Source organism: Numida meleagris, chromosome 1, assembly GCF_002078875.1.
Source record: "Numida meleagris isolate 19003 breed g44 Domestic line chromosome 1, NumMel1.0, whole genome shotgun sequence".
Taxonomy (NCBI): Eukaryota; Metazoa; Chordata; class Aves; order Galliformes; family Numididae; genus Numida; species Numida meleagris.
The window spans coordinates 49,727,455-49,746,213 of NC_034409.1; the positions used below are offsets into that span (position 1 = coordinate 49,727,455).

At 38.4% G+C, this 18,759-nt stretch overlaps 1 protein-coding gene and 1 long non-coding RNA gene across 8 annotated transcripts in view; both read left to right on the forward strand.

Annotated features, from left to right (window-relative positions):
• Window positions 1–9,564, forward strand: part of TTC26 (tetratricopeptide repeat domain 26) — a 46,878-nt gene extending 37,314 nt beyond the window's left edge. For 2 of the 7 annotated variants that reach the window (XM_021379251.1, XM_021379679.1), the window contains 3 exons: window positions 1,315–1,421; window positions 4,765–4,898; window positions 6,181–7,435. In XM_021379251.1, coding sequence (XP_021234926.1) covers window positions 1,315–1,421; window positions 4,765–4,898; window positions 6,181–6,292 — 353 coding nt within the window. In that variant the 3' untranslated portion in view covers window positions 6,293–7,435. Of the gene's footprint in view, window positions 1–308; window positions 468–1,314; window positions 1,422–4,764; window positions 4,899–6,180; window positions 7,436–8,020; window positions 8,497–8,571 lie in introns of those variants that run through there. The other 5 variants (XR_002433125.1, XM_021379433.1, XM_021379558.1 and 2 more) reach the window with 5 other exon arrangements.
• LOC110389438 lies at window positions 9,650–13,120 on the forward strand. Its single transcript, XR_002433225.1, has 2 exons — window positions 9,650–10,974; window positions 11,135–13,120. It is a non-coding gene; the product is annotated as an uncharacterized LOC110389438 (long non-coding RNA).

The window sequence follows — 18,759 nt, forward strand, 5'->3', positions numbered from 1 at the left end:
TCTGGATAAAAGCTGCTATGGAAATTTCAAAGCATTCTAATTCGTTCGTGTCAGAGTACAATTAGGTATTGAGTCATATACAATTCAATCCTGAAATATTTCCAAAGGGAAGGAAGCACTAGAGATGCATCTTTTTTGGAAGCTAGACAATATTTTTTTGTTTAAGGTTGTTGGACTATTTACATCAAATTCTTCCTGAAGAGGAGGTAAAAAGCCATTGAATGAACACAGTAGTCCATTTCTCCAGATAGATGGGTTCATATGTGGAAATTAAGGCCTGGCTGTTTGCTGTTGCGTGTGTTATCCAGAGCTGATGAAACAAAAATCTGATGTGGATGCCATACTGTTTCCTAAATGAGAACTGTCCATAAATCCTGCATTTTTATGTTTTTATTGTTGATGATTCCCACTCATTCTACCTGCAACATACATATTGGCTTCTCCATGTATGAGCAACCATCTACTCTGTGAGCAGCTGATAAGACTCAAAAAAGAAATACTTCATTTCCTTTTATTTTCTCCTAGTACTCAAATGTGTCTGGAAGTAACAATATAAGCCTCACATTAACAGAATGGTCCTTATCTTCATAAAATCAGTTCTTAGAATTCTTTATATTCACATGTGCTAGTAGACATTTTCACTAGCTGAGATGGAATATTCACTTTATTTCTAATTGTATATTAACAGGTATGCTTGAAAGCCAATGAAAAATTCCAGTCACAAATTAAAATTTAAAACTAGGACAAAATCTCAGGAATTTGGACACATTTTTTTTCCAGTAGATGCATAATGACACATTTTATTATGCCTGTAGGCTATAGGAGCTTTTATTTTATTCTACCAGTCCTTTGGTTTTCTATGAACCATGGGAATTCAGTGTTTAGATTGAGGTAGGCACCAATTATCAGAGACCTTATTTCAGTGCCAGTTAAAATCTTTATGTGCATAAGAACACAAAATCCTAAATTTCAACATCTAGATTGATTGCCCAGTTAATTGTCCTGCATAAAATCCTTCTATTATGCTTTCTGTTCTGTTGCTTATTCACTTCTGAAATTATGCGAGCTGTGCTTGTTGCTATATCTGTGAAATACAAAGTGAGATGCATACTCCATAATTATTAGTGTTCTCTGATGAATTGCTGTTATCACTAGGAAGGCAGAAGATAAGGATGCGTTTCCCTTCCCAACTTCATGCTTATAGGGTGAGGCATGCATTTACATTGAGCAAAGAAATTTAGAAACATTCCACCTTTCACTGAGTATTGTGCATGTCATATTCTTTTAATGATCCCAGCTTTTTGTTGTTTGCAGATATTATGAATAAGAAACCACAGCTGGCCTGGAAGCTCTATCTGAAGATGGAGACCTCAGCGGAGTCCTTTAACCTATTGCAGCTCATTGCAAATGATTGCTACAAAGTGAGTCTTCTCTTTAAAAAAAAGTTGGACCAGAGCTTTTACATGATTCTGCATCTCAATGCTTTAGAACTTAGTGTACAGCATGTTAATTAGGCAATTTCACTAACAGCCTTTTTTTTATATATTTCTCATCTTTGTCATCAGTACTGAACTTCCACTTGTAACAGGGGTATGGTTATTAATGCAGATAAGTTGGCAAGGCTCAGTCAGCATTGTAACTTATGGGCGTTCTTGGTAGACAATCCAGTGACTAAAATACTGGCAAACTATTGCATGATCTGTCAATAACAATAGTTTATTCCACAAATTCTAGTTCATAAAAAGCTGTGTTAGTAGTGAAGAGAACTTGCGAAGCTGATTACGATTCTGCCTCAGTTCATAGTATCTAATTCTTCAGATGGTGTTTCTACACAGTGAGACTTAGCACAGATTCGAACTTGAATCTGTTCTGCAAAATGTGTAATAGAAAATGTGAGCTTTATCTGCAGGATGAATGTAGAGATGTAAAGACCAACTGGTTTGAGAGGATTGTAAATGGCGCTATAGAAGAAAGAAGAAATGATTTGTGATTGGAAAATAGAATAGTTCACTGCTTTAAGAAAGCAGATGTGAGGAAAGCAGAACAGATATAAATCTTGAGGAACTGGTTCAATGGAGACTCTTAATTTAAGTGAATAAACAAGTATTAGCTGCTATTAGCGTAGGCTTATTAGAGATACAGTGACCAAACTTGCCATCATATAGAACAGCGAACGCTTACTGAAAACCTCTCAAAGATTCTCAGTTCAGCCAAGTTTTCTAAAGAGCAGCAATACCTGCATACTATCTATGACATTCTTCTTTGCTGTTTTCCTTCATCAGACAAAGTAACATATTTCTCAAAATCCTAAACAACTCATAACTGTAAAACAGAAAATCTACCTTGTGATCTTGAAAGTGCTCTTCTAAAACTGAGAGGATCCTCTCTTAACACATCTTTTATGTATTTCATTCACCATAGAAACATAGAATGGCTTAGACTGGAAGGGACCTTAACAATCATCTCGTTCCAACCTGCCTGCTGTGGGCAGGGCTGCCACCCACCAGCTCAGGCTGCTCAGGGCCCCATCCAACCTGGCCTTCAATGCTTCCAGGGATAGGGCACCCACAGCTTCTCTGGGCAGCCTGTGCCAGTGCCTCACTGCCCTCTGAGTAAAGAATTTCTGTCTAAGCCCTAACCAAAATCTCCCCTCTTTTAGTTTAAGGCCATTCCCCCTTGTCCAATCACTATAAGACCATGTAAAAAGTCAGTCTCCCTCTTGCTTGTAAGGTCTCCTCAAGTACTGGAAACCCACAGTAAGGTGTCCTTGGATCCTTCTCCTCTCCTTGTTGAGCTGGGCTCAAGGTAGAATGCCACCAGATTGGTAAGGCACGATCTGCCCTTTTTTTCTCAAGCAAGTTGCTGTCACCTCTGATATCTCCCCTGGCTGCAATTTTTGAAAGCAAGCTGACAATTAGATCTTATGTAAAATCTCTAGATCATATTAAGTCTCGTTTTTATCAGTTGATTACTTTGAGTAAATTCTTCTCAAAACCATATTGTGCACTAGAGGAGAGGCAGCTCCATGGTTTGGATTTATCTAGAGCTCTTTAAAATTGCCAACAGGACTAAATTTTTTCATGTTATTTATGTCTACATATGGCCACAAATGACTGAGGAATTTCATTTCAAAGGCTATCTAATTAATGCAGTATTATAACTTGTCTGTCTATAATATCAGCTGTTTCTACTTCTCCCACTTAATGGCAATTGCAATGTATTGCTTGAGTTTATATAGAATTCTCCAGTTTTTTTCTGAAATATTATATTATATACTGGAGGTCTGCAAACAGCATCATAGCTGTAGCTTAAGAAGCAGTCACGCAAGGTTTCATTCAACAGAATGCTGAATGAACATGATTTAACAAGGCTAACAGCTATCTGAGACTAGGTGTAGCTGGATGCCCCATTGCTGGTTCTGATAGCAGTTGCTTGAGGAATCTAGCATGCAGGACTTCTAGCTAATTTATTGCTTCTTTATCATGAAATAGACCATCTTATCCATCCATACAGGAAGCAGCACATAATCTGGGGTCAAGCAATTCTTGCTTTTATGTGAGGTAGAAAGAGGACTTTAAACTGTTATCTGCTTAATGGAACGACATCAGATGCCACTTTGGAGAGATCACTATTCAGTATATTCTGAGCTGAGATGTCTGTTTATACTCACCATCTTTATTCCCATTCATATAAGTGCTTTCCAGTCACCTGTGGTTAACATCACCATGTATATGAAGGAAAGGGAATTATTCTGCAGTACCTATACTTCTCTGAGTAAAGTATCCAAATGTAACTCCCACAGCCTGCATCTGCTGAGAGAAAAGGACAAGCTTCCAGCCACCAAAGGATGGGAGGTTACACTCAGTCTGCCTTCCGTTTCTCCTGTTGGAAGATGCTAGCCACAAACATTACTACTCAGGCTTGCTGAACTGGAAAACATTCAAAGACACAGATAAGGTTCACATGAGCTATAGTGACTTGAAAAGCTGCAGTTACTGCAATCACTCCTTTATCACTGACTGTTATCAACCAACTTGCTTCTTGTTCCCTCTTACAAGTAAGGAGTCTAAGGCAGAAAAGATAGGGTACATTGTCAGTTTTCCTATGCTTCGGAAAACTTTGGTGTATAGAATCACCAAATCTTAATTCGTACTGTACTGTAACAGTGAAATGTAAAATTTAGCTCTGAGTTTAACCCAAACCACATACAGATCCATCTCTAGATGAGAAAAAGCGGTTCTGTTTTAAACTGTTAGGACTTGTTTGGACTAGTGGTGGTTGGACTTGATTATTTTCGAGGTCTTTTCCAATGTTAATGATTCTCTTATTCTAATTAGAGTTGATGTTGTATCAAGGAGTTTGGTACAGTAGATATTACTGTATGTAGGGCAGCTCATACTCTAAGTTATTGCTGATTTGGAGGGGAAAAGTAAAAGTGGGTAAGAAGTTCTGTTAGCTTTTGATAAATGTATATGATCAAAACCAGAACAGTGCTGTTCATAACCAATTAATAGAAGTTCACAGTGCAGTTTGTCTTTGTTTTCAAAGATGTGTAACAATAATGTTATAATATCACGTTTCCCTACATAGAACTGAAATGTACCTGTTCTGTGTCACTTGCTGCCAGAAGAAAAACAGGAGAATAAGTGCACATTGCTTCTATGACTTATTGCTGATTTCAGAAAGCTGAACTCAAAACTGTTAATCCTCTTCTGAAGGATGGTCATATAGCCAGGAATATTCAGTGATTCTCTTCTTATGCAGATGCGTCAGTTTTACTATGCAGCCAAAGCATTTGATGTTCTGGAGAGACTGGACAGTAATCCTGAATACTGGGAAGGGAAGAGAGGTGCCTGTGTTGGCGTCTTTCAAATGATCTTAGCTGGCCGAGAAGCAAAGTGAGTATTCTTTGTTGTATCTGAATTTATTTTGCAGTTTTCCTATTTCCAATTAGGTATAAGCTAAAATCTTAATCTTAGTTTTGGGAGCAATTATTTATTTCAGTTATTTATTGACCTGTTGGAGAAAAGAAACTCTGTCCAGTGGTTCCACAGTGTTCAATTTGGAATTGCATCTTCCACAACAACGGTTAGAAAATATGTGGTAGAGAATGTCTTATCAGTGAATGCTATGAATTGTAGGCTACCAAAATATATTGGTCATTATACTAGTAAGAGCTAAGTTATAAATGTAATATCTTTTGTGTCCTGAGGGAAAGGACCTCATTTCATGTTGATGGCCTAAGAATGGAAAACTGTCCCATGACATTTTAAGGTTCACAGAACAGAAATAAGGGGGCACTTACTCAGCACTTGAGGAAGGATGTGGTTTCTCTAAACAGTGACTAAATGAGAGACTGCTAAAATTTGCTAACCTTTGCTTTCTAAAAACTGTCAGTCAAAGATACTTATTTGATGAAAGCTTAAAGGAAACTATCTGTGTTATTGATAATTTTGCTTTTGGTCCATTTCACTGAATGGAAGAAAGAGAGAGAAGTGAGGCTGTATTTAAGAACTGTTCCCTTGTGAATATTCTGATTTATTGCCAGATGGCCATTCTCGCCTGGCCAAAGTTGCCATTTCGTACATGACTGGAAGGTGTGCATCTTGGCTTCTACAAATTCCTTGTATTCCCTTCACTGCTGGAATAATCTCATTAACCAGTACATCCTTCAAGTGTCCTTTTGGCAAGTGCTGCAATAGATGCAGTAAAATATACATAGCTTGCCCATTTTAACATTATACTTACAAGTTCTTGTTGTAAAGTAGCTAGCAAACTGCAGGTTCGCACTGGTTTATCCTATTGGTAATGTTCATTTCCATGCTATTTCTGTATTAGTAAGTTGTAAGGTGCTTTGGTAGCATTAAACTAGATGTTGCCCTACTCAGACTAGCAAGTAAGTAGCATTAAAGAAAAATACTTTGTTTTGTTCTGGGGTACTATTTTGCAAGAGTAGGGATTTATACATAAAAACTCTCTCCCTGTTGCAATTGCAAACAAGACTTTGTTTTTTCCCTTAGTATCTAAACTATCGTGCATTTTTGCCTATTTCTACTTGATAGACAAATGGATCTCTCTGCCTATGAACCATGTTGTACAAAATAGTTTGGATGTGGGTGCTTGTTTATTTTATCAGTTTATTCTCACCTGCATTTAAATTTTTGCTTTACTCCTTTGTAGAGAGACTCTGCGGGAAGTACTGCATCTCCTGAGAAGCACTGGTAATTCTCAAGTGGAATACATTATCCGCATCATGAAAAAGTGGGCCAAGGAGAACCGAGTCCCTGTCTAAGTCAGTGCCACAAGATGAACAGGGTCAGTTACTATTTTCTGTGTGACTGTAGTACATGGGGTTTGGTTTCTCCCGTGCATTCTGGGTATTTCCTTCTTTGTAGCGCTTTCAGACGTGAAGCAGGTTGACCGAGCTGAGCAACAGTGTAGTTCAATGAGACTGCAAAATGTCCAGCAAGTTTTTTTGTGTTTGTTTTTTTTTTTTTTTTGTTATTGCTTTTGTTCATTAAAGCAATATTGGTATTTTTTCTGTTGCACAAATGTGTGTTCCTTCTTCTAAGTTTCTCAGTTTTTAGTTGTAATTCGAACTGTCCACAAGTCAAAGGACTCCTCTGGCGTTCCCCAGATTTCTCTGCATGAGTTACTGGAGTGCTTTGTGGGGCTTTTTTTTAAGTAAGTATTCTGGCCTCTGGAGAAGACTTATTTGTTAAATGACTAAGATAAATCTTCTTCAGCAAGTGATGGAATGAGGCAGGTAGAGAGGATGACTGTGACAACCAAAATAGGATGTCAGAGAACACGCAAAGAGTTCTATATATTACCTGCCTAGGGTAAAATACAAACTATATTCTGAGCACTGTCCTTTTCTGGATAAATCATCTCTTCTATTTATATCTGAAAGAGTTGTTACCTCTCTTAACACTAACTCTGAAGATGAGGGTTAATCAATCAAAAATGCCAAGATTCTAATTAGCTTATTTGCTCTCTAGGTTAGTAGAAAAGCGTGATGGTAGCATCTATTTCAGGGCATGGAGGTTTGACTGACCAGAGCAGATTGGTTTTAACCTTGTTTTGTTGATGCTCAAAACACCCAGAGCTGAATCTTTAGAATAATTTTCTTCAGTGCTTTCTATCCTAGTTACAAATAAATGTATTGTACTTTTGAGATAATTACTCTCATGTGTTCTGAGAACAGTTCAGGACATACGATTCTAAAAGAAGGCAACAGTTGTAACATAGAAATGTATTATATGGTTTGCAGTGAAAAACGTTTGTATATTATTTGTAAAAGTAAAATTTACGATTTGTAAATTTATAAAATACTTCTGGAGTATTTTTGTAACTTTTTTTTGGAGTGAGGGGAGTCTGAATGCAGTATTCACTGCTGTCTGTGCTTTGATTAAAGCTCTTATTTGAATCTACAGTTGAATGTTGGTCTGTGTTGCTTCATGCTGAAATAATTGAAATAGTATATTCATTTAGCTGTGGAAAAGGGTAGATGTATGACTGGTTAACTGTATGTTCAGTAGTCATTCAAAGGCAAGTCAGTGGCCTTGGTCCTGATTTTGAAGCTGAAAATAAGGAGGCTGGGTTTCTATGAAACATACACGGTTTTCAGCCATGTAACTTCAGTGGTTTTACTGCTTTAAGCAAAAACTGTGGTTATCATCATTCAGATATCTGGAAATACATTGATCATTGTGATTATTTGCATTTACATGAAATCTAGAGAACAGATAAGCAGCAATAATAGAGGCTTTCAGCGGGGCAGTGGCAATGATACACTGATTCAAAAGAGAAAGTGTGACAGGAGCATGAAGTGTTTTCACTGAAAGTGGTTGCAAAACACATTTAACATGGAAAAGGCATTTTTGTCTTCCCTCCCAATTTAATTTACTTGGAAACAGATCAGAAATACTACTGTAAGTGTTGGTACAAAGCTTCAAAAAATCATGTTGGTGGCTTTGTAGCAGATGTTAAATGCATCTAATTACTCCCTTTATTGAAGGTTAACCTGCAGGAGAGCTGAAGAGCATCCAAATCCATTGCAGATCATTTTACGTGTTGGATGAATCTTCTGAAGGAAGTGTGTTGGCATTGCAGCATACGGGCTTGGGGACTCATTTTAAATTCTTTGTCTGTGATCAGTGAAGAAGTTTTTGAAAATGTTGCCTTTGTTCACTGTAGTCACAAAGTCATATTTAATATGCTAAAGAATGTGTTTTTTAGCACAGTACATTTTATTGACTGATAATAATTATCATTGAAGTTATAAAGAAGCGGGGACTGCAGGCTTTGCCTTGTGTGGTGACAAAATAAAAAATACACTAAGATATTGTCCTAGCACTTAAAAGTTCTGGTAATGGAACAGAAATGTAGGTACATTCTTCTAAAATGCAGAAGAAAGCTGTTGAAATATTGATGTTTTGTTTAGCACAGAAGTATGTTTAAGAACAAAAATGTGATAGAAGTTGCCTTAGCTGGTATAGAAAGAGAATAGAAAACATCTAAAGCTGTTTCTCTAGTAGTTAGCAGAACTTTACCTCTGCCCGTTTCCAGATTCCCTGAACTGTAGGAATTGAAGGAGTCACTAAATAGGAAAGCTGGGAGTGAAAGGAGATGTGCAGAAAAAACATAACAACAAAAGGGACCTACATAGAACTAGCAGGCAGTGAAGAATGCGTGTGCAGAGTCAGGGAAACTGGTAAGTTTATTGGGTCAGTAAGAAGTGAACGTAAAATTGAAAACAGCTGTATTTCAGATAATGTAGTAGAAGAGTGACTAAGTCAGAAAGAAATGGTTGCTTCGTTAGAATTAAAAGGAAGAATATGGAAAATACAGCTATTTCTTTATACTCTCAGTAACCATCTCATTATGGAAAATATGATACAGAGAGCGCACCGAAGGTACAGCGTTAGCAATTGTATCATTAACAATGACAGAGAAAACTAAAATACTGTAATTGCTTTTAGTTGGGCGCTAACCCATTCCTGATAAATAAAGATTATGATCTTAAGCTTGATAATATCTCAGCATTTATGCCAGTAACATCCAAGTATTCTACAGGGAAGGACAGCTATGTTTTACATTGCTGCAATGTAGTTATAGGGGGTTGCTGGGTGTCGGTCAGTGGGGAGTTGCTTGGTGGGCAGTTGTGTTGTTTCTAGGTGTGGGTTGTCAGGCAGAGACTAATTGCATTGTGGCTACATGTATATAACTATACATATATTGTTATCATTCCATTTTTGTCTCCATTTTCCTTTTCTACCTTTCTTTTAGATACTGCAGGGTCATGCAGTGCTGAGATGCTGCCAAGTTATACCACAATATCCTCATAACGCATGGTGGTAAATTTTGTCTGCTAATCCTTGTACTGAATCCCATAACTTGGCTTTCATAAAAATATTTGCCAGCAATGTTGTCAGTAAGAACTAATCTTTGTAACCTTTGGTGACAGGTGACAGGACAAGGGGAAATGGCCTTAAGTTGCACCAGGGGAGGTTTAGGGTGGATATCAGGAAAAACTTCTTTACAGAAAGGGTTTCTTTACAGAAAGCACTGGAACAGGCTTCCCAGGAAGGTGGTTGAGTCACCATCCCTGAATGTGTTTAAAAACCGTCTGGATGTGGTGCTCAGGGACATGATTTAGCGGTAGGTTGTTAGAGTTAGGGCAGTATGGTTAGGTTGCGGTTGGACTTGATGATCTTGAAGGTCTTTTCCAACCTGAGCAGTTCTATGATTCTATGACTCTATGATTGTATGTAAGTTTTTGTATGTGTATCCTTGAATATAACAAATATGTGCTTTTATCTAACTCGGGTTGACCACCCTTGAAGCTGCTAAAGTGGTTAAGTAAAGGAACTCCTAATCACAGTGCAATGACTAAAAAAGATGACTAAAAAGAGTGCCTTGAGAAAACACGTAGTTAATGAGCATGTCTGGCTAGCCTGCAGGTAGGGAGATCAGCCCTATCTTTAACTGACCAGTTGTAGGCTATATAGGGGTAATGATCAAGTGATAAAAAGATAAGTATAAAAAAGCCTCTAGTGCTAGCTTTGTGGGAGACCATCTAGCACCCAAACTTGTACAACTCTGCAATAAATCATTATATCCTCTCTGTGTGAAACTGGCTTACTGCACACTGAGTAACAAATCTGCCTTTCAGACAACAGTAACACTTAAAGGTGGGTAATGAAAGATACATTTTCCTTTGCAATTTGTTCAAATGGTTAAATCATGTTTGCTCTTCTAAAAATTGCAACTTAATTCTAAACTCAGTTTGTTTGTCCTTATTTTCTAGTATTTTGTTTTTCCAGTGTTCACGTGTGCTATGTTAAATAGTCTGGCATTCTGTGCTTTTGGGGGGGGTTGTTCGTTTATTTATTCTTCCCCCTCTTTAGGTATGCATAAACTGGAAGCCAGTCACCTTTGTATTAAAGAGGCCACCTCTTTTAAGGATATTTTCCAGCCTGGAAAACTGGCAATGAGTTCATCAACATTTTTTTACTTTTTTTCTTTTAAAGTGGTTGTGTGGCACTTAGTTTATCACTGCCTGAGATATTGGAATACATTCTTTCATACTGCTGCTCACTGTTCTCCTATTCATACCTTTTGCCATATTAGCACATTAAATTGCTTCCTGATTGTAACATGACATCTAGGTTTTTTCCAGAACCAGTATTTTCCAGGATACAGTCTACTCTTCCAAACAGCCTACCCTAAGCTCTATGAAAAGTGTATTTTTTTGAATGTACTCAGTTTTCCAGTTTCTGCACATTACTCCTTGTGACTCTTAGTCTCATTCATTACTAGTCTACTTCTCTGCAGCCTTTTGTGCCACTTACATCTGTATTTGAATCATCAAGAGACCATCCTTCCAGGAGCTACTAAAGTAACTCCCCGAAACATTCTATCAGTGATGACTGCTACTTTTCACCATTTGTCCTTCTCCACTCATTTAAGGTATGCCTTACTGATACTGTATTACTCTATTCTTTTAAATGAGTTACATGACATTAGCAATGCCTGCGTTGCTTTTGTATAACTGCTGCACAGGTAAACTTGTAGAAGATCCATGTCATTAGTCATGTATCTTCCCATTCATTCTTTGTTAATTTTACAGCATTCCAGAAAAGCTGATGGAGATGGAGTCCCATTGGTTAAGGCTGCTTGCAGAATTTGAAAGATAGTACTCGTTTTCTTTGCACTCAAATCAGACTTAGAAGCCACCCACAAAAATTTTCCTTCTGAGTTTTGTAGGTTCTAAAGTTTTGTTTTCATTTTGAACAGATAAAGCAGGTATTTGACATCTCTGGGCAATGGTCAGATTCTAAATTCCTTATAGGACTTGCTTAATTGTTGAATTACACTAACATCTATTTATGGATTCAAAAACAAAAGTAAATCTTTAGTAAAGGCTTTGACTTTTGAGAAAACTGAGTTTATTCTTCAAGTAAAAAGAGAACTTCTGTTTCGATTCATATTTGTACACTATTGTGCTTAACTGTTCCACGTTATTCTTCGAGATAATTAAAAATAACAAATGTAGTGAAGTAAGTAATAGTCTTGAAAATGCTATTACAACTAACTCTCCAAGAACTGGAACTTAGCATATTTCCTGTCGAAATGATGTACAAGATAGACTGAGCATTTCTCAGATACAACTACATCTTAACTGAAAAGTGGGATAGTGCCTATGTCATAATCTCTGAGTTGCACTTGTATGGACCTAGGAGTTGTATGCCTGTTTTGGAGTCCTCAAAGCACACTTTAAGCTGCCCCTTAACCACAGAAGAGTGATGAGCCTCAGACCTCACCATCTGTTCCTTGATCACAGTAAGCAACTCTCAAGTGGTCAGTTCTGTGAAAAACCATACACAACAATGCAAAATTACACAGTATGCAATAACATTCTAATAATACATGTAATAACAAAGAGATGGCTTATGTCATACAGAAAAGAAGCATGCTTCAATTCCAACAGTTACATTCCACATTGTAATGCTACAGCTTTAAATTTCTTAGCTAATTTTTTGTTTCTTAAGAATGATGGGATCATTATGCACTTCTGCTTCAAAGCTACTGGTTATCTTCTTGCCTCTCACCAGTGGGTGTGCACTCAGGTTGAGGCCGTTATGTGGTTAGCCATTATGTGATGAAGCACAATGTCTTTGACAAGTCAGTCAATTCATTCAACATGAAGTAAATGGTTCTCTTTAATATCAATCCATATGTGATAGCTTTTTCTAAGAAAACTTTAGAAAAATTAAATTACAAAATCTGTTGAACCAGGTCTTAAACTGTATGGCATATTCCCGTTACTGATGGTTATCATAGTAATAGTATCCTACAAGTTAAATCACACTTTTGTCTGACTCATTCATGAGGTCACAAGTTCTGAACTTGAGTCGTTGCTAAACAGACTGGGAATAATTTAGTTATATAAAACTATTGTGGTTTTCCCCACTACTTATAGTCAGAAGAGCTGTTTTCAGGTCAGAGCAAAGCCATTTCCGAGGCCAGTTTTACATGATTTTGCACTCGATTCAGCTCGCTGTTCTCAAACAGGTCCTTCTGCTGCATCCACTTTTCATTTCTGCATGTTCTCCTTCCCTGTCAAGTGTTTTCCCTTCCCATTGAGCCGCTAACATGTGACTTACAGCACAGTCATAAAGTTTTCCACATATCTCCTCCTCCCCTCACCCCACCTCTGAACACCGCTTGCCTTGCCCTACTTCCTGGGAACATTCAACGTTTGTTCTGATTTGTGAAATATGTAAGTCCTGTGGACGACTCCAAATGAGTACAACGCTGAGATCTAACCTTAAAATCTCTTAAAACCGTGACAAAGTATAAGTTGCATCTGACTGTATAATTACTTATCAGAGTAAGGAGGAATACTGTTAAGGCCACGAAAATGACATTTGAAATGTAGCTTGTTTTCACAAGCATTTCTGGTATGTAGCTGCTGCTCTGTTCTTAAACTTCTCACTGCTATTGCTGCTGTTCCAATATTCTAAAAAGTCTTTAAATTTCACATATCTTCTCAAAATACAGCTTGAGGTGGTAAGAAAACAGACTTCAATAAAATTCCGTTTGTCTGTTTAAATTATTCATGTATGGAAAATCATTTTTCACAAGTAATTTTTCAGATGCTATTTTTAATGCTGTGGCAACTCAAAAGCAGCTTTGTGTTGAATCTGCAAGCTTGGTATGTCGTTAATTCTTGTGGATGAATATGTGCTTTGCTTTTTGAATGCAATTTGGCTTGGAAATAAAATCATGGAAGTATGAAAATGCTGAACCACGCATGCAAAGGATACTTCTGGCTTGTATGAATGTTAAAAATGTGGTAATTTGTTTATGCAATCATCCTCAGCTGTCTGTGATAATGCGCACTTATTTAGATGTAGAATTTGATGCAAGGCAAAACAGTTTCCAGAGTGCTGAGAGGCACCAAAAGCGGTGGTGAGGATGTTGGAGTTTTTGTAACATCAGCCTGAAAGCCAAAGGAGAAACTAGAGAAGAAAAAAAAATCCTCCAAGGTCACAGCCAAATATTATTTCCTACGTCAAACAATTCCTAGAAGATTCCTTTGTGATCTACGTGGAATATACGTCATTCTGCTTTTTGGGAGAGTGGACATTGCTTGATAGTTGTGTCCAGAACAGTGACTATACTTTTAAAACAACATTTTATAATATTTATGTATTACAATATTTTATAAATGAAACATTTTCTGATAATTAAATTAATTAAAACATTAATATTTCACGAAAACAGGAAAATATCACGCTGGTGAGTGAACAAGGCCAGGCTGCCTGCGGTCTGACTGGGCCCACTTCTCTGGGCACTGTGCGAGAGCACTTGTCTCGTCCTAGGTCAGCACTTAGAAGAGCAAATCTATGGCACGTTAGCTTTCGTATTGCTGGGAATTACTTCCAGAGCCTTTTACCTCATTAAAGAGTATTACTACTTCTTTGAGTGTAAAATTACCATTCTAGCTGAGAATTCTATGGAAAGCCAATTTTTCTTACTACCTTTACAGGTGGGTGCTGTAGCTACTTAAAATAGTGACTCATAGATACTTGTGTGGTTTTAATTACTACTGGAAGAATAGAACCAGCAGACAATAACAGAAGGTAAGACAATTACCTGACTCCAAAGTTTCAGCCAGGCTGGTAATCTGCTGCCTCCAGGGGGCTGGCTTGATGGAACAGGCTTTTCACTGCAGATAAGTATCCCACACAGCAAGCATCTGTAACAGTTGGGGGGGGAAGAGGAGGGAGGGATGAGACAACCCTGAGCACATAATCCCTCTCAATCTCTGTAAATATGTAGGTGTTTTTACACCATGAAATGAGCAAGTATGAATCATGAAAGACTTACTACCATTAAGGAAATCTATTCTTTCTGAAGGCTGCATATGTTTTTAAAGATGAAGGGTGCATGCTTGTTCTAGCAAGGAATTTTAACAGCAGAAGCAGAAACAATTATTAACTGTTATGCAAAAAATAACATTTTTCTTGTTACATCTCGTAATGCTAGCTAGAATTGACTTTGCTACTGTTATCTGAGGAAAAAAATTACCAGCTTTTGCTTGGCAAACATGCACACTTAAGAGCTGATGTTTAACATTAGGTAGAAGACTTAATATCTCACCACCTGTTCAGGAGGAGTTTGCTCTTCCTCATCCAAGATGCAGTTCTTTTCATTTTCTCTCACTCTTCTTTCTTCCCAACATGGTTCATGCTGCTATTCCATGTAAATTCAGCTTTTGAAGCTTTGAATTTTCTCTGAAGTTCCTCTAAGTTAACAATCTTTTTCCTGTTGTTTTTTTTTTAATTAGCTAATTTTATTACAATATTCTGTAGATGATAAAAATCACAAATCATACAGCAGTAGTGTCAGTTTGAAGTTCACCATGAGAAATTACATGCGCAAAGTACAGACAATCGATGTAGCTAGGACTCCCCCTTTGACTGGCTGGGAAAACCACACTGCTATTTACATGCAGCCGTGTAAATCCTGTTGCTTTTCTAACTTGAAGACTTGCTCTGGTGAGATAAATGCCAACATCATGTTTTCATCAGAGAATCACAGAATCTTTTCAGTTGGAAGGGACCCTTAAAGGCCATCTGGTCCAACCCCCTGCAGTGAACAGGGACACTTACAGCTGGATCAGACACTTAGAGGCCCTCCAGCCTGACCTTGGATGTCTTCAGGGACGGGGCATCCACCACCTCCCTGGGCAACCTGTTCCAGTTCCTCGCTACCCTTATTGTAAAAAACTTCTTCCTTACATCCAGTCTAAATTTCCCCTCTTCTAGTTTGAAACCATTTCCCCTTGTCCTATCACACAGACCCTGCTAAAGAGTTTGTTCCCTTTTTTTCTTCTTTCTGCCTACATTTAGATCCTGAAAGGCTGCTCTCAGTTCTCCCCAGAGCCTTCTCTTCTCCAGGCTGAACAGCACCAACTCTCTCAACCTGTCCTGGCAGGGAAGTACTCCATCCCTTGGATCATTTTTGTGACCCTCCTCTGGATGCACTCCAACAGGTCTTTGTCTCTCCTGTACTGAGGACTCGGCATCTGGACACAGTACTCCAGGTGGGGTCTGATAAGGGCAGAGCAGAGGAGCAGGATCACCTCCCTTCCTGCTCCTTTTGATGCAGCCCGGGGTACGGTTGGCTTTCTGGACTGTGAGGGCACATTGCTGCTTCATGTCCAGCTGCCAAGTACCCCCAAGTCCTTTTTGGCAGGGCTGTGCTCAATCCTTACATCCCCCAGCTTGTACTCATAGTGACAGTTGCCATGATCCAAGGACAGACCTTGCACTTGGCTTCGTTGAACATGATGAGGTTCACCTAGGCCCACTGCTCGAGCCTGTCCAGGTCTTTCTGGATGGCATCGCCCATCCCTCGGGTGTGTCAGTTGCACCACACAGCATGGCATAATCTGCAAGCTGCTAAGGGTGCACTCAGTCTCACTGTTGATGTAAATGATGAAGATCATCTACCTACTAGACAGCCAGTGCTGTCCTGGTACACAACACAGTTTTAGAAGACAATTACTGGTTGCAGGAAATGGATGTATCTACATTCATGTTTAAAGGAAAAGAGTGTTTTCAGGGTGAGGCCTCTAGCTCCAGGAGCAGTTTGAATGTAACCTTTTGGATACCTTTTGAATGTAAGTTGTTGCTACTTTAAAAGAAAAACAGAAGTCCTACTGCCATTGAAAATTTGAATTTTTTACTAAGTCTGTTCAAAGCTTTTTTTAAAGTTCTTCAAAGACTTTGAGTGTCTCATAGTCTCAAACTTTCATTCTCCAAGAAGTAAGGTTTGACCAGTTCACAGGGTGCAATATACCAATGCGTGGGATAAAGTTCACCACTATTCCTCTACTTTGAAATTATGATAAATTCCCTTGTAAAGTATTTCCTAATTACCTGAAGCCAATGAGTTTTTCTAGCCCTCAATATCTGGTATTTGTCTACCTGCCTACAGTCCTTCTAAAGCACTGTTTACCTCACTAAATGGAGAACTTAGGACCTTTTGAAAATGTGGCATCTGGTAACAACTCTGAACACATATGCCTGATTCCTGCCTGGCAGGATTAAATAGGATTTCTCTCCTAAAAGAGAGAAAGCTTGAGGTATGCTCTGCAAGAAAATGTATTTTTAATTAAAAGAAGAACATCTTTTTCCAATTGGTTTGCATGACATTGATGCTTCCTTTGGAGAAACAAAGAGGTTCTGTTACTCCTTGAGCTGTGTTATATCCATTCTCCTGCATTTATTGAAAGCCTCTTGATCAAATTTTATTTTCAAGTGGTTGTAGCATTTGTTTTCTGGATCAGACAGGGGACAACTTAGAAAAAATGTAGGAAGAAAAGACAAGTGAAAAAGAAAAACGTGCAAATTCAGAAAGCCTTATTACATAGAAAAACAGCAAAACCAGCCACATTGCTGGTGCAGTGCATTCTTGTAATGCAGAAGCGGTTCTAGCAAAAGCTGCACAAATGTCATCCTACCTGCAGCTGCAGCATCTCCTGACACAGCCATGAAAGTTGCAGCTGCTGTGGCAGCAGTTTCAGTGAAAGGACCACGACAATCAACAAGATGCCTGGTTGGACTACAAGAAACTAAAACATCAGGAAGAGATGGTGAGGAAACAACCCATGAAAAATGAAGATATTGTCACAAAAACAAAGCCCCAAATGAACAGAGGCATCCCTTGGAGAATTCCCCTTTACTGGGAAAACCAGTCTTCACCTTAAACAAAGCAGAAGCTCTTAAAGCTACCACCCCATGCCACATAACCTCAAGCAAGAAAACTTACATAGGCTGTTCCGAAAGTAATGCCTCCTATTTATTTCCATGAAAACTACAACAGATACAAAGAACACAATAACGCCATTTGATAGAGCAAATTCTCAGATACAAAACACTATTTTTCAACATAGTCACCACTATTAGCTATGTATTTTCACAAGCAATGAACAAGAACTTGTATGCTGCACTCGTAAAAAATCTGTGGAGGTAACCAACTGTATCACAGATGCTATGACTGCATAATTGCTACAAAAATATTGCCTACACAGTCCATCTTTCACTGGCCCAAACAGATGGAAGTCAGAAGGCACCAAATCCAGTTTATATAGTGGGTGTGGCAATGTGCTCCATGGTCTTCAAAGTGGTATGGGGCCTGGCATTATTGCGTTGCAAGAGAAAGGTTGTTTTCTTCTCTGGCCTGATTCTGGAAATTTGAGCCTTCAGCTTAGTCAGCATTGCAACATAGTGGTCAGAATTGATGGTTTGTCTGGGTTCCAGGAAACCTGGAAGGACCATCCTTTTCCCATCCAAAAAGGCAGTGCACATCATTTTACCTACTGAGGGCTGCATCTTGAACTTTTTTCTTCAATGGGAAATTCACATGTTGCCATTCCATGGAATATCGTTCTGACTCCAGCTCATAGTGGTGACACCACATCTTGTAACAGGTAATGATGCAATTCAGGAAACATCACCTTCAGCCTCAGTTTAGTTCAATAGGTCCTGACAAACTTGCATACGGTGTTCTTTCTGTTCCTGTGTGAGCATTCATTGGACTCATCTGGTGCAAATTTTGCAATATTCCAATGTTGCAACCATAAATTCCAAAGCACTGAAGCCAATATTCATTTCTGTACATAGTTCTCTGGATGTAACCCACCAATTCACACTTTATTCCAGCACCTGCTATGCTTGGATCTGCTGCCAAGGTTCTTTCTAATTTAGTTCAAGATATTAAGATCTAGAGCAAGCTTTTTTTGGTAACTTCACTTTAAATTCAAACATCCAGCACCGCTGTTTGTTTAGTCATATAAACAAATGTTCAGCCTCATAAAAAAGAGGTGTGCTCCAGGATGCTCAGAGGTTAGATTAAATAGGTCTTCGAGGATTTATTTGTCTAGCTAATCTCCCAGAAGAGAGGAGGAAGAGGGGGGAATATAAATGAAACAGTAAGTATCCACAGAAACCTTATATGTGAGAAAGGCTGATGCTTCTATCAAAATTTGCAATGTCTTAACTTAGAATAAATGGCTGTCTGCTGCTTCCAAGTATTAGCAGTGTTTTCCTCTGTAACCCTATCGAAGGTCAGATCAGTTATTGCTATCTCTTTTTTTTTTTCAAAGCACGATACAAATCTGACGAAGATGTGGTTTCAAGTGTATCTACACAATAATCAACAGAATTTCAAGTACTGGTT